The sequence below is a fragment of the Somniosus microcephalus genome, chromosome 5 (assembly GCF_052327205.1).
Source record: "Somniosus microcephalus isolate GS21.2 chromosome 5, FLI_Smic_1.0, whole genome shotgun sequence".
NCBI lineage: Eukaryota > Metazoa > Chordata > Chondrichthyes > Squaliformes > Somniosidae > Somniosus > Somniosus microcephalus.
Window position 1 is genome coordinate 39,200,194 of NC_140991.1, and position 23,206 is coordinate 39,223,399.

At 45.4% G+C, this 23,206-nt stretch overlaps 1 protein-coding gene across 1 annotated transcript in view; it reads left to right on the forward strand.

Annotated features, from left to right (window-relative positions):
- nom1 (nucleolar protein with MIF4G domain 1) overlaps nucleotides 1-23,206 on the forward strand; it is a 69,525-nt gene that overhangs the window by 12,592 nt on the left and 33,727 nt on the right. Inside the window, exons 4-6 of the mRNA XM_085987537.1 lie at nucleotides 4,946-5,141; nucleotides 17,152-17,475; nucleotides 20,953-21,063. Of these exons, the coding sequence (XP_085843663.1) occupies nucleotides 4,946-5,141; nucleotides 17,152-17,475; nucleotides 20,953-21,063 (631 nt within the window). The remainder of the gene's footprint in view (nucleotides 1-4,945; nucleotides 5,142-17,151; nucleotides 17,476-20,952; nucleotides 21,064-23,206) is intronic.

A 23,206-nucleotide genomic window follows, 5' to 3' on the forward strand; every position in this document is an offset into this window, starting at 1 on the left:
GCTTTTGGGGAGGGCTAACAAGGCAAGAGAATACACTATAAATGGTAGGACACTGAAGTGCAGAAGATCAGAGGGACCTTGGAGTGCATGTCCACAGATCCCTGAAAGTAGCAGGACAGGTAGATAAGGTGGTTAAGGCATACGGGATACTTGCCTTTATTAGCCGAGGCATAGAATATAAGAGCAGGGAGGGTCAATAACCAGGGGGCATAGATTTAAAGTAATTGGTCAGAGGTTTAGAGGGGATTTGAGGAGAAATGTTTTCACTCGGAGGGTGGTGGGGGTCTGGAACTCACTGCCTGAAAGGGTAGTAGAGGCAGAGACCCTCATCACATTTAAAAAGTACTTGGATATGCACTTGAAGTAACCTACAGGGCTATGGACCTAGTGCTGGAAAATGGGATTAGGCTGGATAGCTCTTTGTCGACCAGCATGGGCAAGATGGGCCGAATGGCCTCCTTCTGTGCTGTAAATTTCTATGATTACGGGGAGCAGGGGAGAACCACAGAAAATGGGAGCGGCTCATTAAAAGTATCCTAAACTCTTTTACACTGGGTTAGAAATGCTTTAGACCAATTTTAATACAATGTTCACGAGTACTTTTGGCGTGATAATTGCAAGAACACAAACTCAGTTCTGACGCACACATGACCCCTGTTCCAGTTGGCCATTTATTAAAAGCCATATGAAAAGCACGGTGGCATAGTGGTTAGCACTGTTGCCTCACAGCACCAGGGACCCGGGTTCGAATCCGGCCTCGGGCGACTGTCTGTGTGGAGTTTGCACATTCTCCCCGTGTTTGCGTGGGTTTCCTCCGGGTGCTCCGGTTTCCTCCCACAGTCCAAAGATGTGCGGGTTAGGTTGATTGGCTATGATAAATTGACCCTTAGTGTTAGGGGGATTAAATACGTGGGGTTACGGGGATAGGGTGGGATATGTGTTGGTGCAGGGGTTACGGGGATCGGGTGGGATATGTGTCGGTGCAGGCTCGATGGGCCGAAATGGCCTCTATCTGCACTGTGGGGTTTCTGTGATTTCTGTGAAAAGCAATTTGTCAAAAGTTGTTTTTACAGGGTTTCTCCACTGGAACATGAATTTGCTTATGGGCCTTATCTGTCATATCTTCCATGTCTCCCCTCCCCCCCAGTGCAGTGGTTGCATTGCTACATCTTGATCTAATGGAGGGATGACATTTTTTTCCAAAGACTTTGGGGTAGATTTTCCTGAATCTGTCGGGAAGAAGGCGGGACTTCCCCTTTCGGGTTTTTGACCCGCCTACTTCGACGTCCGGCCAATCTGCGCGATTTTCCCTTGATTGACCTTGTTGAGCCCGCCCAGCGACCCCCTCCAACTCCTTCAACCCGACGGCCCGCCTGCTCTAACCTGGCGTGGTTTGGAGCCGTCGGGAAACCCACACGAAACCCCTCAAAATAGGGATTAGGCTAAAAACTGCTTGTTAACTACCTGTTAACAGGCAATTAATTGGCACTAATCCCTTCCCGCCTGGTTTCGGCAGGTCCCAGTGCGGGGCGGGTACCCGCCGCCCCTGAAACTTACGTTGGGTGGGATGGTGTCGGGACCACCAAATTTGGAATTTGCCCCCTTTCCCCGCACCCCCCACCACGCCTGAAACCCCGCCTGACAGCTCCACGAAAATCTAGCCCTTTGTTTCTGAAGTGTCAACTGGCTCAGTAGTAGCATTCTCCTCTGAGTTAGAAGTTCATAGAAACTTACAGCACAGAAGGAGGCCATTCGGCCCATCGTGCCTGCCCTGGTAAGCCTCCTACGCACCCTTCATGCAGCAAATCCCACTGCAGGAAATGAGCTAATACTTCCTTGCTACTTTGTGGTTTCTTTCAAATGTGATGTTAAATTGAAGCTCCATCTACCTTTTCGGGTGGATTTAGAAGATCCCACGGCAATATTTGTAGGAGAGCAAGAGTTCTCCTGGTATCCTGGCCAACATTTATCACCCACTTTTGTTCTTTCCTCTCCCCCAGCCCCCCCAACCCCCACTTCCCAGGCTCTGTAGTTGCTTATAAACTGGTAAATCTCAAACTTCTTCCAGTTCTGACGAATGGTCATCGACCTGAAATGTTAATTCTGTTTCGCTCTCTGCAGATGCTGCCTGACCTGCTGAGTATTTCCAGCATTTTCTGTTTTTATTTCAGATTTCCAGCATCCGCAGTATTTTGCTTTCAGTCTACTATTGAATTAGATATCTTGTCGTCTTTTGCGCTTTTCAATCTTGATTGTTTCCTGCAATGTGAGCCATGGCCCTTCATCCTGGTTTAGAAACATAGAAGAATAGGAGCAGGAGTAGGCCATTCAGCCCCTCAAGCCTGCTCCGCCATTCAATGAGATCATGGCTGATCATCCAAATTCAGTACCCTGTCCCTGCCTTCTCCCCATATCCCTTGATCCCTTTAGCCTTAAGAAATATACCTAACTCCTTCTTGAATATATTTAATGAATTGGCCTCAACTGCCTCCTGTGGCAGAGAATTCCACAGGTTCACCACTCTTTGGGTGAAGAAATTCCTCTGTCCTAAATGGCTTACCCCTTATCCTTAGACTGTGACCCCCTGGTTCTGGACTCCCTGGCCATCGGGAACATCCTTCCTACATCAAGTCTGTCTAGTCCTGTTAGAATTTTATAAGTTTCAATGAGATCCCCTCTCATTCTTCTAAACTCCAGCGAGTATAAGCCTAATCAACCCAATCTCTCCTCATACGTCATTCCTGCCATCCCAGATATCAGTCTGGTGAATCTTCGCTGCACTCCTTCCATGGCAAGAACGTCCTTCCTCAGATAAGGTGACCAAAACTGCACACAATACTCAAGGTGCGGTCTCACCAAGGCCCTGTACAACTGCAGCAAGACATCCTTGTTCCTGTACTCGAACCCTCTCGCTACAAAGGCCAACATACCATTTGCCTTCTTAACCGCCTGCTGCACCTGCATGCTTACCTTCAGCGATTGGTGCACAAGGACACCCAGGTCTCGTTGCACTTCCCCTTCTCCCAATCTATTGCCGTTCAGATAATCTGCCTTCCTGTTTTTGCTACCAAAGTGGATAACCTCGCATTTATCCACATTATACTGCATCTGCCCAATCACCCAACCTATCCAAATCATACTGGAGTTTCTCGGCATCTTCCTCACAGCACACACGCCCACCCAGCTTTGTGTCGTCTGCAAATTTGGAGATATTACATCTAGTTCCCTCGTCTAGATCATTATATATTGTGAATAGCTGGGGTCCTCGGACCGATCCCTGCGGTACCCCACTAGTCACTGCCCGCCACTCGGAAAAAGACCCGTTTATTCCAACTCTTTGCTTCTTGTCTGCCAACCAGTTCTCTATCCAAGTCAGTAACTTGCCCCCAGTCCCATGTGCCTTAACTTTACACGCTAATCTCTTATGCGGGACCTTATCGAAAGCCTTCTGAAAGTCCAAATACCCCACATCCACTGGTTCTCCCTTATCTATTTTACCAGTTACATCCTCAAAAAATTCCAGTAGATTAGTCGAGCACGATTTACCTTTTGTAAATCCATGTTGACTTTGTCCGATCCTGTCACTATTTTCCGAGTGCTCTGCTATTACATCTTTTATAATGGACTCTAGCATTTTCCCCACTTCCGATGTCAGGCTTACCGGTCTATAATTCCCCGTTTTCTCTCTACCACCTTTTTTGAATAGTGGGGTAACATTAGCTACCCTCCAATCCATGGGAACTGTTCCAGAGTCTATAGAATTTTGGAAGCTGACCAGCAATGCATCTACTATTTCTAGGGCCACTTCCTTAAGTACCCTAGGATGTAGATTACCAGGCCCTGGGGATTTATCGGCCTTCAATCCCGTCGATTTCCCTAACACCATTTCCCTACAAATACTGATTTCTTTCAGTTCCTCCCTCTCATTAGACCCTATGTTCCCCGACATCTCTGGGAGGTTATTTGTGTCCTCCTTTGTGAAGACAGAACCAAAGTATGTATTTAATTGGTTAGCCATTTCTTTGTTCCCCATTATAAATTCCCCTGATTCTGACTGCAAGGGACCTACGCTTGACTTCACCAATCTTTTTCTCTTCACATATCTATAGAAGCTTTTACAGTCAGGTTTTTATGTTCCCTGAAAGCTTACTCTTGTACTCTATTTTCCCCCTCTTAATTAATCCCTTTGTCCTCCTTTGTTGAATCCTAAACTGCTCCCAATCCTCAGGTTTGCTGCTTTTTCTGGCCAATTTATATATCCTCTCCTTGGATCTTATGTTATCCCTAATTTCCCTTGTTAGCCATGGTTGATTCACCTTTTTTTGTTTTATTTTTATGCCAAACAGGTATGAACAAATTCTGTAGTTCATCCATGCGATCTTTAAATGTTTGCATTTGCCTATCCACCGTCAACCCTTTGAGTAACATTCCCCAATTAATCCTACCCAACTCTCGTCTCATACCATCGTAGTTTCCTTTATTTAAATTCAGGACCCTAGTCTCTGAGTCAAATACTTCACTCTCCATCTTAATGAAGAATTCGATCATATTATGATCGCTCCGCCCCAAGGGGCCTCGCACAACAAGATTGCTAATTATTCCTTTCTCATTACGTAATACCCAGTCTAAGATGGCCTGATCTCTAGTTGGTTCCTCGACATATTGGTCCAGGAAACCATCCTGTATACACTCCAGGAATTCCTCCTTCTCAGTTTAAAAAATATAACATTAATGGCATGCCTCAGATTAGTATAAAAAGCTAAGTATCTAGTGTATAATTATTGTAAGGAGCAATTGTATAGTGTGTAATTAAGCCCACCAGTAAAATCCTGCATTTATATAGTCAGTAATTTGGAACAGATTAAAACAGGTTAAAATGCCGATGCTTTAAAGTAAAATTTATTTCAAATGTGAATCTTAATTAACCCCTTTCTTCTGGTATTAGATTGAGTGAACCTAATATGGCCTCCATTAGCAGTCAGCTTGAAGAGTTTTACATGACTAATAGCCGTAAAGACATGAATGATACTCTAACTGATGCCCTTCTGGTGGCCTGTGTCACTCCAGCTTTGATGCCGAACAGATTGATGATGGAGCATATTCTGTTAGTCAGCATTCTTCATCACAATGTTGGAATTGAGGTAACGTCAAAACTTTCATATAAACTAGTTGTTTTTTAAGCGTGTGATCTTTATATTGCTGGCATGTTTAATACTTGTATATCTGGCAGTAAGGCTGACTACAGTACTGTCCACGGCAAATCTGTATGCTCAAAAACAAATTGTTATTGTGGCTTGTGTCATAATTGGTAGAACAGATGCATAGATTTCATTTTGGCTGTAAATTAAAAGGTGCCAAACAGCAACTCATTTTTATCCCCTTTTTTTTAAACTAAAAAAAAATGCAACTACAATTTGAGGTTATTTTGATTTTTCCAAGCCGTTATTCTGTGAAATTGGTTTGTAATGTTGCAGCATTGCTGAAGAAATCTAAGAGAAGTCAAACCAGATTTATTTATTGTTTCTATATAAACACACATAAATATGTTTATTCATAGATGATATCTCTTAATTTTGTATCCAGATTTCTTGAGCACACCAATATTGTAGTCAGTTCGACGCTACCTCAGAATTTTGGACTGTAAAGTGGTCAAAGCACTTCTGTTAATATTCTTGTCACCAAGCACCATTTATGGAATTTCTTATTTAGATGGATGAGTAAAGGTCAAAAGTAATTGAGTATGCAAATAATGGAGTTCTATTTGGTAAGATTGTGAGTCAAAATGAATTCACAAACCCCATGCCGTTCAGATGTTTATGAAAATTTTAAAATTCTTGCAGTTGGTTTCCTTGATTGCTCAGCAAGTTTATTCAGTAAGTGGTAGAGTTCCAGGTTCAATCCCTGATCTATATTGAGTCAGTTGATCTTTGCTGTGGTGACCATAGAGGTGTTCCAGTTACCAGGAAAGATAAAAACAGCAATGGTTGTTGCCTCTGATGGCTATGAAATTATTTCTGCTAGCAGTGTACGCTAGATGAAGACAGTTGGCAACGCTCCTGGTCAAAGCTCAGAGGTAAATAATTACCACTTGGGGATAACCAGCCTCAGTGGAATTGTAGCCTGGCAAGGACCAGAGCGGCTGGAGCGGACCTGGGAGTGGATTGAGGAGCGCGGTGGCAGTTTAAAAGCGGCGGTAGCGAACGAGGCCCGACCAGAGCAGACCTGGGAGTGGATTGAGGAGTGCGGCGGCAGTTTAAAAGCGAACGAGGCATACCAATTCAGCAGCGGGGGAGAGAGGTAAAAAGTAATGTAAGTATGACGTCACCAGGAAGCAGGTAAGTGATTGGTTGGTGAGTATTTCTCTCTTTTTTTAAAAACTTTAACTCTGGTTTATAGTTACTACGGTCTCTCTGGTGTAGCGGGGACTGTTGGTAAACCATTTAACTGTAGTGTAATTAGTGGGATTGATTGATTTAATTCAAATCCAATTAATTAAAGGGTAAGTCATGGCAGGACAGCCCGGCCACGTGGTATGCTCCTCCTGCGATATGTGGGAACTCAGGGACACTTCCTGTGTCCCTGACAACTACATGTGCAGGAAGTGCATCCAGCTGCAGCTACTGACAGACCGCATTGCGGCACTGGAGCTGCGATTGGATGCATACTGGAGCGTTCGCGATGCTCGGGACGTCGTGAATAGCACGTTTACGGAGTTGGACACGCCGCAGGTAGAGGTTGGACAGGAAGAAAGGGAATGGGTGACCAACAGGCAGAGTACTAGGCGCAGGCAGGTAGTGCAGGGGTCCCCTGTGGACATCCCCCTCTCAAACAGATATACCACTTTGAGTGCTGTTGGGTGGGGGGGGGGGGGGGTGGCTTATCAGAGGAAAGCAGCAGCATAAGAAGTAGGAGCAGGAGTAGGCCATACGGCCTCTTGGGCCTGCTCCGCCATCCAATAGGATCATGGCTGATCCGAACCTAGACTCACGTCCACTTCCCTGCCCGCTCCCCATAACCCTTAATTCCCTTATCAGCTAGGAAACTGTCTATCTCTGTTTTAAATTTATTTAATGTCGCAGCTTCCACAGCTCTCTGAAGTAGCAAATTTCATAGATTTACTACCCTCTGAGTGAAGACGTTTCTCCTCATCTCAGTTTTGAAACGGCAGCCCCTTATTCTAAGATTATGCCCCCTAGTTCTAGTCTCACCTATCAGTGGAAACATCCTCCCCGCATCCACCCGATCAAGCCCCCTCACAATCTTATATGTTTCGATAAGATCGCCTCTCATTCTTCTGAATTCCAATGAGTAGAGGCCCAACCTACTCAACCTTTCCTCATAAGTCAACCCCCTCATCTCTGGAATCAACCGAGTGAACCTTCTCTGAACTGCCTCGAGAGCAAGTATATCTTTTCTTAAATATGGAAACCAAAACTGTACGCAGTATTCCAGGTGTGGCCTCACCAGTACCCTGTATAACTGAAGCAAGACTTCCCTGCTTTTATACTCCATCCCCCTTGCAATAAAAGCCAAGATTCCATTGGCCTTCCTGATCACCTGCTGTACCTGCATACTAACCTTCTGTGTTTCATGCACCAGGACCCCCAGATCCCTTTGTACTGTAGCACTTTGCAGTTTCTTTCCATTTAGATAATAACTTGCTCTTTGATTTTTTCTGCCAAAGTGCATAACCTCACACTTTCCAACATTATATTCCATCTGCCAAATTTCTGCCCACTCACTTAGCCTGTCTATGTCCTTTTGCAGGTTTTTTATGTCCTCCTCACTCACTGCTTTCCCTCCCATCTTTGTATCGTCGGCAAACTTGGATACGTTGCACTTGGTCCCCTCCTCCAAATCGTTAATATAGATTGTAAAGAGTTGGGGTCCCAGCACTGACCCCTGCGGAACACCACTAGTTACTGATTGCCAGCCCGAGAATGAACCATTTATCCCAACTCTCTGTTTTCTGTTAGACAGCCAATCTTCCACCCATGCCAGTATATTACTCCCAATCCCATGATTTTTTATCTTGTGCACTAATCTTTTGTGTGGCACCTTGTCAAATGCCTTTTGGAAGTCCAAATACACCACATCCACTGGTTCCCCTTTATCCACCCTGTTTGTTACGTCCTCAAAGAATTCGAGCAAATTTGTCAAGCATGATTTCCCCTTCATAAAACCATGCTGACTCTGTCCGATTAAATTATGCTTATCCAAATGTCCTGTTACTGCTTCCTTAATAATGGACTCCCAACATTTCACCAACCACAGATGTTAGGCTAACTGGTCTATAGTTTCCAGCCTTTTGTCTACCTCCCTTTTTAAATAAGGGCGTTACATTAGCAGTTTTCCAATCTGCTGGGACCTTGAATCCAGGGAGTTTTGGAAAATTACCACCAATGCATCCGCAATCCCTACCGCTACTTCTCTCAAGACCCTAGGATGTAAGCCATCAGGTCCAGGGGATTTATCCGCCTTGAGTCCCATTATCTTACCTAGTACCATCTCCTTAGTGATTTTAATCGTGTTGAGCTCCTCGCCCCCTGTTTGTCCACTGTTGGGATATTTTTAGTGTTCTCGACTGTAAAGACTGATACAAAATATTTGTTCAGCGTATTTGCCATCTCCATGTTCCCCACTACTAATTTCCCGGTCTCGTCCTCTAAGGGACCGACATTCACTTTAGCCACCCTTTTGCTTTTTATATAACTGTAGAAACTCTTGCTATCTGTTTTTATATTTTTTGCTAGTTTACTTTCATAATCTATCTTCCCTTTCCTTTTTTAGTTAATCTTTTAGTTATTCTTTGCTGGCTTTTAAATGCTTCCCAATCTCCTATCCTCCCACTAGATTTGGCTACTTTATATGCCCTTGTTTTCAGTCGGATACTATCCTTTATTACTTTACTTAGCCACAGATGGCTGTCTTTTCTTTTACGCCCCTTTTTCCTCAGTGGAATATATTTTTCTTGAAAGTTGTGAAATATCTCCTTGAATGTACACCACTGCTCCTGTACCGTCTTACACCTTAATCTATTTTCCCAGTCCACTTTAGTCAACTCTGCTCTCATACCTTCATAGTCTCCTTTATTTAAGCTTAGTACACTGGTTTGAGATCCAACTCTCTCACCCTCCAACTGAATTTGGAATTCAACCATGTTATGGTCACTCATTCCAAGGGGATCCTTTACTAGGACATTTTTTATTAATCCTGTCTCATTACACTTCCTGGCACCAGGGGTAGCTCTGCTGCACAGCACGGGAGGAAAAAGAGGGGTAGAGCTATAGTAATAAGGGGATTCTATTGTAAGGGGAATAGATAGGCATTTCTGCGGCCGCAAACGAAACTCCAGGATGGTGCGTTGCCTCCCTGGTGCAAGGGTCAAGGATGTCTCAGAGCGGCTGCAGAACATCTTGGAAGGGGAGGGTGAACAGCCAGTTGTCGTGGTGCATATAGGCACCAACGATATTGGTAAAAAGTGGGATGAGGTCCTAAAAGCGGAATACAGGGAGTTAGGAGATAAATTAAAAAATAGGACCTCAAAGGTAGTAATCTCAGGATTGCTACTCGCGCCACGTGCTAGTCAGAGTAGAAATAGAAGGATATTTCAGATGAATACGTGGCTAGAGGAATGGTGCAAGGGGGAGGAATTCAAGTTCCTGGGACATTGGAACCGGTTCTGGGGGAGGTGGGACCAGTTCAAACCGGACAGTTTGCACCTGGGCAGGGCTGGAACCGATGTCCTGGGGGGAGTGTTTGCTAGTGCTCTGGGGGAGGGTTTAAACTAAAATGGTAGGGTGTTGGGAACCTGAGCAGGGAGACAGAGGAAAGGGAAACGAGGATAAAAGCAAAAGATTGGAAGGAGGAAAAACAGAAGTGGCAGTCAGAGAAATCAACGCTTTAAATCAAACGTGGCCACAGTAAATAATAATTCTAATAGGTCTAAGAGCGTTAAAAAAACAAGCCTGAAGGCTTTGTGTCTTAATGCGAGGAGCATTCGTAATAAGGTGGATGAATTGGCTGCGCAAATAGAGGTAAACGAATAAGATTTGGTTGGGATTACTGAAACGTGGCTCAAGGATGGCCAAGGCTGGGAACTCAACATCCAGGGGTATTCAATATTCAGGAAAGATAGGCAAAAAGGAAAGGGAGGTGGGGTAGCATTACTGGTTAAAGAAGGGATTAACACAATTGTAAGGAAGGATATTAGCTCTGATGATGTGGAATCTGTATGGGTAGAATTGAGAAATACTATGGGGCAGAAAACATTAGTGGGAGTGGTATATAGACCTCCAAACAGTAAGGCGGAGGTTGGGGATGGCATTAAAAGGGAAATTAAAGAAGCGTGCAAGAAGGACACAGCAGTCATCATGGGTGACTTTAATCTACATATAGATTGGGCTAACCAAATTAGTAACAATACTGTGGAGAAGGAATTCCTGGAGTGTTTACGGGATGGTTTCCTGGACCAGCATGTCGAGGAACCAACCAGAGATCAGGCCATCTTAGACTGGGTATTATGTAACGAGAAAGGATTAATTAGCAATCTTGTTGTACGAGGCCCCTTGGGTCGGAGCGATCGTAATATGATCGAATTCTTCATTAAGATGGAGAATGAAGTAGTTGACTCGGAGACTAGGGTCCTCAATTTAAATAAAGGAAACTACGATGGTCTGAGGAGCGAGTTGGGTAGGATTGATTGGAGAATGTCACTCAAAGGGTTGACGGTGGATAGGCAATAGCAAACATTCAAAGACCGAATGGATGAACTGCAGAATTTGTTCATCCCAGTTTGGCACAAAAATAAAACAAAAAAGGTGACTCAACCGTGGCTAACGAGGGAAATTAGGGATAGCATAAGATCCAAGGAGAGGACATATAAATTGGCCAGAAAAAGCAATAATCCTGAGGATTGGGAGCAGTTTAGGATTCAACAAAGGAGGACAAAGGGATTAATCAAGAAGGGGAAAATAGAATATGAGAATAAGCTTGCAGGGAACATAAAAACTGGCTGTAAAAGCTTTTATAGATCTGTGAAGAGAAAAAGATTGGTGAAGTCAAGCGTAGGTCCCTTGCAGTCAGAATCAGGGGAATTTATAATGGAGAACAAAGAAATGGTAAACCAACTAAATACATATTTTGGTTCTGTCTTCACAAAGGAGGACACAAATAACCTCCCAGAGATGCCGGGGAACATAGGGTCTGATGAAAGGGTGGAACTGAAAGAAATCAGTATTTGTAGGGAAATGGTGTTAGGAAAATTGATGGGACTGAAGGCCGATAAATCCCCAGGGCCTGATAATCTACATCCTAGGGTACTTAAGGAAGTGGCCCTAGAAATAGTAGATGCATTGCTGGTCATCTTCCAGAACTCGATAGACTCTGGAACAGTACCCATGGATTGGAGGGTAGCTAATGTTACCCCACTATTCAAAAAAGGTGGTAGAGAAAAAGCGGGGAATTATAGACCGGTATGCCTGACATCAGTAGTGGGGAAAATGCTAGAGTCCATTATAAAAGATGTAATAGCAGAGCACTTGGAAAGCAGCGACAGGATCGGACAAAGTCAACATGGATTTACAAAAGGTAAATCGTGCTTGACTAATCTACTGGAATTTTTTGAGGATGTAACTGGTAAAATAGATAAGGGAGAACCAGTGGATGTGGTGTATTTGGACTTTCAGAAGGCTTTCGATAAGGTCCCGCATAAGAGATTAGCGTGCAAAATTAAGGCACATGGGATTGGGGGCAAAGGTATTGACTTGGATAGAGAACTGGTTGGCGGATAGAAAGCAGAGTTGGAATAAACGGGTCGTTTTCCAAGTGGCAGGCAGTGACTAGTGGGGTACTGCAAGGATCGGTCCTAGGACCCCAGCTGTTCACAATATACATTAATGATCTGGACGACGGAATTGGATGTAATATCTCCAAATTTGCAGACTACACAAAGCTATGTGGGAGGGTATGCTGTGAGGAGGATGTCGTGAAACTCCAGTACTGATTGGGCAGAAACATGGCAAATGCGCTATAATGTGGATAAATGTGAGGTTATCCACTTTGGTGGCAAAAACAGGAAGGCAGATTATTATTTGAATGGCAATAGATTGGGAGAAGGGGAAGTGCAAAGAGACCTGGGTGTTCTTGTGCACCAGTCGCTGAAGGTAAGCATGCAGGTGCAGCAGGCTGTTAAGAAGGCAAATGGTATGTTGGCCTTTGTTGCAAGAGGTTTCGAGTACAGGAACAAGGATGTCTTGCTGCAGTTGTACAGGGCCTTGGTGAGACCGCACCTTGAGTATTGTGTGCAGTTTTGGTCGCCTTATCTGAGGAAGGACGTCCTTGCTATGGAAGGAGTGCAGTGAAGATTCACCAGGCTGATACCTGGGATGGCAGGAATGACTTATGAGGAGAGATTGTGTCGATTGAGCTTATACTCAGTGGAGTTTAGAAGATTGAATGGGGATCTCATCGAAACCTATAAAATTCTGTCAGGCCTGGACAGACTAGATGTAGGAAGGATGTTTCCGATGGCCGGGGAGTCCAGAACCAGGGGTCATAGTCTAAGGATAAGGGGTAAGCCATTTAGGACTGAAATGAGGAGGAATTTCTTCACCCAGAGAGTGGTGAACCTGTGGAATTCTCTGCCACAGAGGGCGGTGGAGGCCAGTTCATTAAATATATTCAAGAAGGAGTTGGATATATTTCTTGAGGCTAAAGGGATCAAGGGATATGGGGAGAAGACAGGGACAGGGTACTGAATTTGGATGATCAGCCATGATCGCATTGAATGGCGGAGCACGCTCGAAGGGCCGAATGACCTACTCCTGCTCCTATCTTCTTTGTTTCTATGAGTCAACGCCTTCAGGAATGGAGGGGAGAGAATTAGTGAGGGGTGAGTTCTTGGAAGCCCAGTGGATAGAATACCAGCAACTTCATGAGAACATCAGCATGGACTAGTTGGGCTGCATGGCCTGTTTCTGTGCTGTGCTGTGCATTCTATGTAATTTCTGGGACAGAACTGAGGTACAAACTTTTTGGAGTTAACCCATTTGTCAGTTCTATGATTACTAGAAAATAGCTTTCAGATAAAAGCCGCAGCTTGTTAAAAAGGTTTCCAGATCTAATGGAGACATATTGGGCCGGAATTTGCAGTGGGTAATAACTGCAAACTAACAGCGTTCACCATTATTACCCCTTTGAAACTGACCGCAACTTGCATCTAAACGTATAAACCCTGAAGTCACGATCAGTCATTTACTGCTTCGACGCTGGCTGCACTGTTATATAGGGCCTTGGTGAGACCACACCTGGAGTAGTGTGTGCAGTTTTGGTCTCCTTACCTAAGAAAGGATGTACTTGCCATAGAGGGAGTGCAGCAAAGGTTCACCAGACTGATTCCTGGGATGGCAGGACTGTGGTATGGGGAGAGATTGGGTCGACTAAGCCTGTATTCACTAGAGTTTAGAAGAATGAGAGGGGATCTCATTGAAATGTATAAAATTCTGACGAGGCTAGACAGACTGGATGCAGGGAGGATGTTTCCCCTGGCTAGGAGCTCTAGAACGAGGGGTCACAGTCTCAGGATACAGGGTAGGACATTTAGGACTGAGATGAGGAGAAATTTCTTCACTCACGGTGGTGAACCTGTGGAATTCTCTACCACAAAAGGCTGTGGAGGCCAAGTCACTGAATATATTTAAGAAGGAGATAGATAGATTTCTAGACACAAAAGGCATCAAGGGGTATGGGGAGAGAGCGGGAATATGGTATTGAGATAGAGGATCAGCCATGATATTGAATGACAGAGCAGGCTTGAAGGGCCGAATGGCCTATCACTGCTCCTATTTTTCTATGTTTCTATTGCTCTAGGGATTCCCACTACAGAGCACTGAAATCACTTGAACATCGAAAAAGACAAACTTCTCGCCACAGAGATCACAAGATCTCTGTGGGCAGCTTTCTTCGGGGCCAGCGGCAAACGCCTTTACTTCGCCGCTGACTGCAAATTCCAGGCCAATATATTTTATACAGCTAAAGGGACGTGGATAATGGGGCAGAAATTCGGGTCTCCACAGGTGAGTACGCACGGGGTACTCACCCGTAGGCCCAATGGAAGTGCCGGTATCCTGCATGCACTGCGCATGCGCGGGAAACCGGCACTTCCATTCCTCTGAACGAAGGGGTTCAGAGGTCGAACGCGTGCGCGGGAGAGGCTACGCGTGCGCATCGAACTTCGTTTTTTTTTACAGGTTTTCCTGCGAGGGTAAGCCTGCAGAAGTTAGAAATGTAAAAAGCAGGCGTAAGGCCTGCTTTTTACAAGTTAAGTGGTGAATTAATTAAAATTAAAACATTTTTTCCACAGGTTTATTATTTTTAAATACTTTAAAGCAAGGTAAGTTTATTTTTAGCCCTGTTAGAAAATAAAATTATTTTTTTCAAAAATTTAAATTATTGTTTAAAATAGTTATTTCATGTAATTTATAGTTTATTTAAAAAATGTGATTTAAAAAAAAAAATTATTTGAAGGTTTAGTGCTATTTTGGGGCCGTAGTATTTATAAGTCTTGACAGCACTTCCTGTCAGACTTATGAATGGAGCATTCCCTGCTCCGATTGGCTCCCCATGGCCCACGTGATCCCAGGGGATGCATCGAACTAACTGCGCCCCTGGGATACGCAAGCACTGCGCGCCGGCAGCTGAACCAGGCCCCGGATCGGACTTCCGCAGAGGCCCAGAGCTCAACGGCCGGCGTGCAAGGTAAGTGCAGATCGGGGGCTTGCACCCGCGGGAAGCCCCAACCCGAATTTCTGGGCCTATAGTTTTTGGGTGTCGGGGGCTTAGACAGCATTTGTGGGATATTTTCATTACCTTGTAATATGCAAGAGAACGGTTAAAACTAGCACAGTTTGAAGAAGTTGAGTCCCTCCTAATGTGAATGTGCTTTAAAAAAATTGAGTAACTTAAAAAAAAAAAAAAGTAATGCTGGAAAACAATTATTTCTTAATTTCCTATTCATTCTAGAGCTAAAATTCTATGTAACAAACTGGCTGACAGGACAAGAAAAGTCCTCTCCCATTCAAATTGTATATGTTTGTAGCTATCTATCTCTAACTGTATGAGATCTCTCTAGTGTCTTCTTCTTTCGTATGGTAGTAGCAAAGCAAATCAAATGTTAATATCTAAGTCAGATATCCAGGCCAAAACTTCCTATCTAACAGCGTGGCTACCTTTGTCGGCTGCCTGCGAATTTCCTCTGTGGGCCGTGTTCAATGATGTGCTCCAGGGTCTGATTAGTAGCTCCACAGTCACATGATGGGGATGCTTTAATCTTCAATCTATGGAGAAGGTGGCAGCATCTATATGGCCGGTTCTGAGGTGGTTGATGGTTGTCCACTGTTTGCGAGGAAGGTTTGATCCTTCAGGTTGTACTGTGGGGTCCTCAATAAGGAATCCCTTCGGTATGTCAGTTCTTCCAAGCATTTCGCCATCTGTCATCAAGGCTGAGGGGAGATTGCTGAAGGGCTTTGGCGACAGCCCAAAATGGCCTTTTAGATTGGAGACGGGTTGGTGGTAGGTTGTTCAAGTCGGCCTGGATCGGCATGTCTTTGCTGGTGTAGTGGTTGTATTCTCTGGAGACTGCATATTCGCGGCGTAGGCGTGGTGGTGCGATGTTTGCAAGCACGGGCAGCCACGGTGTTGGTGTCGGTAAAAGCATACCGGTGATAATTCTCATAGTAGAATTCAGCTGGACATCAACGGATTTTACCTGCGGACTTGATAGCCATGCCGGAGAGCAGTACTCCGCTGTGGAGTACACCAGGGCGACTGCTGCCGTATGGAGAGTTTGAGCGTCTGCTCCCCATGTCGATCATGGATCATCCGTCGTGTCAGATAGAGCTACAAGCTTCTAAGCTATCGAGCTATAAATGATTAATAGGTACTGTGACTCAGTGGTAGCACTCTCACCTTTGATTTCAGATGTTGTGGGTTCAAGTCCCACTCCAGAGATGTGGAGCATTTCATCTCCGCTGACATTCCAGCGCAGTACTGAGGGAGTGCTGCACTGTTTGTGGTGCCATCTTTTGGACGAGGTGTTAACCCGAGGCCTCGTCTGCCCTCTCAGGTGAATGAGAGAGATCCCATGGCACTATTCAAGATGAGCAGGGACTTCTGGTGTCCAGGTCAACTTTTATTCCTCAGCCCACATCTAAAACTGGTCATTAATTTCATTGCTTTTTTGTGGGAGCTCACTGTGCAAATTGGCTGCCGTGTTTCCTACACAACAGTGACTTCCCTGCAAAAGTAATTCCTTGGCTGTAAAGCGCTTTGGGTCGCCCTGAGGTCGCAAAAGACGCTATATAAATGCAAGTCTTTTTTACTGTGTTTGACAGATCAGGGCCTAGAAATTCACTTTGGGGCGGCCAGCTCGCTCGCGCCCAAAAGTTAGCGCTGGGCGGGGAGCCATTAGCGATCGTCAGATATTCAGTGTTTGCGCCCCAATTCGGAACCGGGCGCTATACCAGGGTGTGCCCGCCTCCGCTTGGGGCACTGACACTGAATTTCGGCGCTCTTGGCGCCGCTGCGCTGCGGAGCGGCAGGCTGCGGTACTGCAGGCCTCCTCCTCTTAAGGGGGAGCTGCCTGCAACGGGGAGATCGCCGCTGGAGAGTGCCGGCAAATGAGCCCGGCACCACGGAGAAGTGCCGGGTTTGCGGAAAGCAGCCGGCAATGCCGCGGTGGAGGAGGCCGGGGAAGGAGGTGCGGGCAGGCGGCCGCCGAAAAAGCGGCCGGCCGCACCTTCCCCTTTAAAGCGCCCCACTAAGGCTACAGCACGGCCCCGTTTTCTGGTCGCTGTTTGCGGCCGCTTCGGAGGAGGCGGCCGCTACTAAATATGGGGATCGGGGCGGAACCGGGGCACTGCGCACACCGATGACGTCATCGGTGCCGGCGCAGCGCTAACGGCTACCGCCGCCAATACCACTGCGCTGAATATCCGCGCAAACTCATTTTTGGCGCAGAAGCCCTCTTTAGGCGGTAACTGGCCGCAAAGCTGGCAGCGCCTTAATGAATTTCTAGGCCCAGGAATTTTAAGAGTTCTAGTTCAAGCTCGAACGATATATTCGAGTTCCACATGAATGCCTTTTGTTTTGCAGGTTGGAGCACATGTTTTGGAGGCAATCGTGAAGAGATTTGATGAACACACTAGAAATGTCAGTGAGGGAAAAGAATGTGATAATCTAATCAATTTGATCGCACACTTTTACAACTTCCATGTGATACACTCGGTGTTGGTGTTCGATATTCTTAAGAAGCTCTCAAGCAACTTCCAAGCGAAGGACATTGAGTTAATCCTTTTTTTACTGAAGCATGTGGGATTTACCCTTCGGAAGGATGATGCTGTGGCATTGAGGGATTTCATCATGGAGGCCCAAAACAAAGCTAACAGTGTTGGTAAACAATTCCAGGACCAGACGAGGGTAAGACGGATTTCAAGTTCAAGTTGGAATTGATTAACGGGATTGGGGATTTAAAGTTGTATACCAGTGTTGCAATGATACAGCACTTGCTGTGCTAAGGAACTGTCAAGTATAGGTCTGAGTCTGCAGTTCCCTGCATAAGTTCCTGATTCAGCTATACCACTGAAGAGGCACCAATCAGAACTAGGGGGAAATGATAATTCACATTAATACAGTAGAGGTTGCTCTCCTGGGATTAAGTTGATGAACTTTATTGGGTACAATAGTGGGAGCTTTTATTCTATGTTTGGCTATAGTGTATCTGACCTGGGAGTACTTGAAATATCCTATACTGTAAGCTGCCTTGTAAGAATTAACAACTTTTTAAAAATTCATTCTCTAGATATGAGCGTCCCTAGCAAGGCCAGAATTTGTTGCCCTCAAAGCTGGTGGTGAGCTTTCTTCTTGAACCGCTGGAGTCCTCCCAGACAGTGCTCCCACAATGCTGTTAGGTTGGGAGTTCGGGGATTTTGACCCAGCAACAATGAAAGAATGGTGATATATGTCCGAGTTGGGATGGTGGCGAGTTGGAGGGGAACTTGAAGGTGATGGTGTTCCCATGCACCTGCTGCTCTTGTCCTAGTTGGCGGAGGTCGTGTGTTCTGGAGGTGCTGCTGGTGAAGCTTTGGCGAGTTGCTACAGTTTATCCTATAGATAGTATAAACTGTAGCCACAGCATGCTGGTCATGAAGGTGATGTTTAGGCTCGTGGATGACGTTCCAGTCAAACGAGCTGCTTTTGTCCTGGATTCAAGCTTATTGCGTGTTGTTGCAGCTGCACTCTTCTAGGCAAGTTAAGAGTATTCCGTCACATTCCTGACTTGTGCCTTGTAGCTGGTGGAGAGGCTTTGAGGAGTCATGTAGTGAGCCTCTTGTCACAGAATACCCAGACTCCGACCTGCTCTAGCAGCCAAGCTATTTGTGGCTAGTCGAGTTTCTAGGCGGTGACCCCCAGGATGTTAATGGTGGGGATTCGATAATGGTAATGCCATGGAATGTCCTCGGATAATGAAGCAGTCCGTACCTGCATGCAACATTCAGACTTGGGCTGATTAGTGGCAAGTAACATTTGCACCACACAAGTGACGGGCAATTGCCATTCCAACAAGAGAGAGTCTAACTACCTCCCCTTGACATTCATTGGCATTACCATAGCCGAATCCCCCACCATCAACATCCTGGGGGTCACCATTGATCAGAAACTTAACTGGACCAGCCACATAAATACTGTGGCTACAAGAGCAGGTCAGAGGGTGGGTATTCTGCAGCAAATGATTCACCTCCTGTCTCCCCAAAGCCTTTCTACCATCTACAAGGCACAAGTCAGAAGTGTGATGGAATACGCTCCACTTGCCTTGATGAGTGCAGCTCCAACAACCCTCAAGAAGCTCGACACCATCCAGGACAAAGCAGCCCGCTTGATTGGCACCCATCCACCACCTTAAATATTCACTCCCTCCACCACCGGCGCACCGTGGCTGCAGTGTATACCATCTACAAGATGCACTACAGCAACTCGTGGAGGCTTCTTCGAGGCCTCCCAAACCTGCGACCGCTACCACCCAGAAGGACAAGGACAGCAGGCGCATTGGAACACCGTCACCTCCAAGTTCCCCTCCAAGTCGCACACCATCATGACTTGGAAATATATCATCGTTCCTTCATCATCGCTGGGTCGAAATCCTAGAAAACTCTCCCTAACAGCACTGTGGGAGTACCCTCACCACACGGACTGCAGCGGTTCAAGAAGGCGGTTGCTCACCACCACCTTCTCAAGGGCAATTAGGGATGGGCAATAAATGCTGGCCTTGCCAGCAATGTCCACATCCCGCGAATGAATAAAAAACGGTGAGTAGGCTCTCTTGTTGAAGATTGTCGTTGCCTGGCACTTGTGTGGCTGGAATGTTTCTTGCCACTTGTCAGCCCAGGCTTAGATGTTGTCCAGGTCTTACTGCATGTAGGAACGGACTGCTTCATTGTGTGAAGAATTGCGAATGGAGCTGAACATTGTGCGATCATCAGCGAACTACCCTACTTCCAACCTTATGGTGGCGGGAAGGTCATTGATGAAGCAGCTGAAGATGGTTGGGCCTAGGACACTGGCCTGAGGAACTCCTGGGGCTGAGATGAATGACCTCCAACAACCGCAACCATTTTCCTTTGTGCTAGGTGTGACAGTGGCCAGAAGTCATACCGGTCCCCGGTCTTTGCTGATTTCGTCAATTTCAACCAGGCAGCAGTGTCCCAGGGATAGGAAGAGGATGCAAATCAGTCAGTGTTAGTCAGTCTGATCACTTTCCGGTGGCATTTACTGGTTAGGTGCAAGTACATCAATGTTTTTCTAAGAACTGGAGCAGAATTGACTGGTGCCTCCATAGTTGAATAACCTAGTGCCTTCGGGAGAGAAGACTAAATTAGGTGAGAAAGAGATGAAAAGAAGCATGCATTCTAATGAATGATAAATCAGTTTTCCACAGCTACTTTGGTATAAAGAACGATTGAAAAATGAAACTGATTTAAGTGTCTTGGTTACTGGCAATATTTGATCTGGCTGTCCTGAAAATATGCATCAAATTGTATGGGGTGGTATATTTCAAAGTTACAAAGGTAGATCAATATGAAAATGAGTACAGGAAACTTTGTGCTATCCGGCACCGACGGGACCGAGCTGTTGCCGTTCCCTCAAAACTGCCGGACACACCAGAGTTAATGTTGAAGCATACGGAGCTTTTCATCTCCGTATCTGACAACAAACACTTGCTTAGCAACAGCTTCTAAACAGTCGGCCCGTACCTTGGAAGCGTCTCTCTGAAGCTGTTGCTAAGCTACAGAGACTTTGCAGAGCCTGACTGTTGGAAAAAAAAGCCACGAGAAGAAAAAAACGGCTCCTGATTTTTACCGGTGGCTCGAGCTTGCCGGACATTTAGCCTCCGGATAACACAAAGTTTCCTGTATTACCCTTTTAAGAGAAAAGCCTTTCTATAATGAGTATAAACTTGCAGTGTTAAAATTCAATACTTCTATTAGAGTACTCAGAAAAATACTACGGTGTTCAAGATCTTTAAGGGTATTGACAAGTTGAACCCTAAAAAAACACTTAACGTGACAATCAGAATGACAATGAGGGGGGTATCGGATGAAACTCAGAAGCGGGTAGGTGAGTGGCCAGCTCAATATAAATATTTCACACAATAGCATAATGATCATTTGGAATGGACTGCCCAAGGAGGCAAATGAGGCTGATAACACCAGTAATTTTAAGAGCAAGTTTGACAAACATTTGGTGAGAAATTCAATTGAGAGATGTAAGTAATGAACTGTGTATTCTGTTTGTGAACTCTGGGGTTAGCCAGATGGACCAAAATGGTCTTTCACAGTCCAGTGCATTCCCATGTACTGTACACTGATTATAGTACAACTCCCAATTTTCCTGTTACAGATCGGTTTTATGCTGGAAACCATGTTGGCATTGAAGAACAATGATATACGAAAGATTCCAGGCTATGATCCCGAACCTGTGGAAAGACTTCGAAAACTGCAAAGAAGTCTGGTAATGCAGCAATACTCTTCAATATCTATCTAGAAATGCAGAATAATAAATTCATGATTTGTACCAAATGAGTAGATGAATGATGTAAGTTTTCCCGAACTCGGATTTGCTGATTAGGATACAACAAATCATAGGCCGGGTATTTGCATACGACATCACCGCCACTTAGGAGTGAATTACCGACCACTTGGCGACATCATCCAAAAACATGATATCAGGTTCCATACCTCCTACCTCACTACCACTTCTCTCAACCCCTCCACTGTCTTTGTTGCCAGGCTGCTTCTCTGACAGACAGTCCTGGATGCACAGCAATTTCCTTCAATTAAACATTGAGAAGACCAAAGCCAATGTCTTAAACCCCCATCACAAACTCCATTCCCTGCCACTGATTCCATCCTCGTCCCTGGTCACTGTCTCAGGCGGACCCTGACTGTTCACAACCTCGGCATCCTTTTGTCCAAAACTCTGCTACCGGTATCCTAACCCGTCCCGTTCACCCATCGCCCTTGTGCTCGCTGACCTACATTGTCTAACATCCACCAACTCTTCCATTTTTAAAATTCTCGTCCTCGTGTTCAAATCCCCCCTTGGTCTTGCCCCCTTCCTTTCTCTCTAACCTTCCCCAGCACTACAATCCTCTGAGAACTCTGCGTTCCTCCAACTCTTGACAATTTGTGCATCCCCCACTGCCTTTGCCCCACCATTGGCAGCCATGCTTTTAGCTGCCTAGGCCATAAGCTTTGGCATTCCCTCCCTACACCTCTCTCATCCTTTAAAACCCTCCATAAAAGCTACCTTTTTGACCAAGCTTTTAATCACCTGTCTTAATATTTCCTGCTTTTGCTCTGTCAATTGTTGTCTGATGTTTTCCTTCATTAAAGATGCTATGTAAATATAAGTTGTTGTTGAATCAGCTGCTGCCTTTTTCATAGCATTTCAGAGTGGTTGTATGCAGGGAGTTTTTTAACACTCTGATTTGCTGATTAATGTACAGCAATGGGAACGTGGCAGCCAATTTGCACACAGCAAGGTCCCACTAACAGCAATGAAATAAATGACCAGATAATCTGTTTTAATGATGTTGGTTGAGGGATAGATATTGGCAAGTTGGCCAGGACTCTTTGAATATTGCCATGGGACCTTTTAAGTCACCTGAAAGGGCAGACAGGACCTCAGTATACCATCTCTTCTGAAAAGACAGCACCTCTGACATGCAGCACTCCCTCTGTACTGCACTGGAGTGTCGCCTAGATTTTGTGCTTAAGTCGAGTGAGACTTGAACCCACAACCTTCTGACTCGGGTGCGAGAGTGCTTCACAGAGCCACGGCTGACACCTTGGGAGTTCACTCTGGATGGTACGTGAGCCCAGGCAGCTCCACATTTTATGCATATCACATACATCACTCCAGACTCTGCTCCTGCCTTATCTATTTAATCCATTAGAAATTCATTTTATGTTATTAATTATTAAATTATTTCTATTTACACAGACTAATTTATTATTTTTAGTTAATATGCTTTGAAAGTCTCTTTCTATCCTACTGCCTGAAGCTATTCTATAGTAAAAACGATAAATTTGTTGCCCCGCTCTCCTCACGTAGGAATTTCTTTGATCGTGGAAGAGGGCCAAGGGGGTATGGGAGAAACAATCCAGTAATGGATTGTTGTGGCTCTTGCTATAAAGAAGGTGGTCGAGTTACCTGCATGTACTTCAAAGTCATGGTGACCCTGTCTGCCATTTTCTGCCCTATGATTCGCTAAATCTCATTGTATGCTTACGAGCAAATCCAAGTGTTGGGAAAATCCCAGCTTTCATCCACAACCTTCTGACTCAGGCAAGAGTGCTCCCACTGAGATACAGCTGACACAGGTGGCGAAGCTGGGTGGCGGGCGGGGGAGTTGGAAACAGGCGACCTGAGGCAGGTAAACTACCTCAGCAAGTATAATTGGCCTGGATTTTCATTTCAACAGAGCAGGGCTGTGAACCAAAGCTTTTCTCCTGAAAACTGAAATTCCTCCCGCCCCCCCCCACCCCGGCAAGTCAACTTACTGACACTTAATGGGGAGCGTGCGGATGAGGCAGAAAGCTTGCTTTCTCCCCTGGAATAAATTCCACCTCAGTTTTGCGGAGGGTATGAA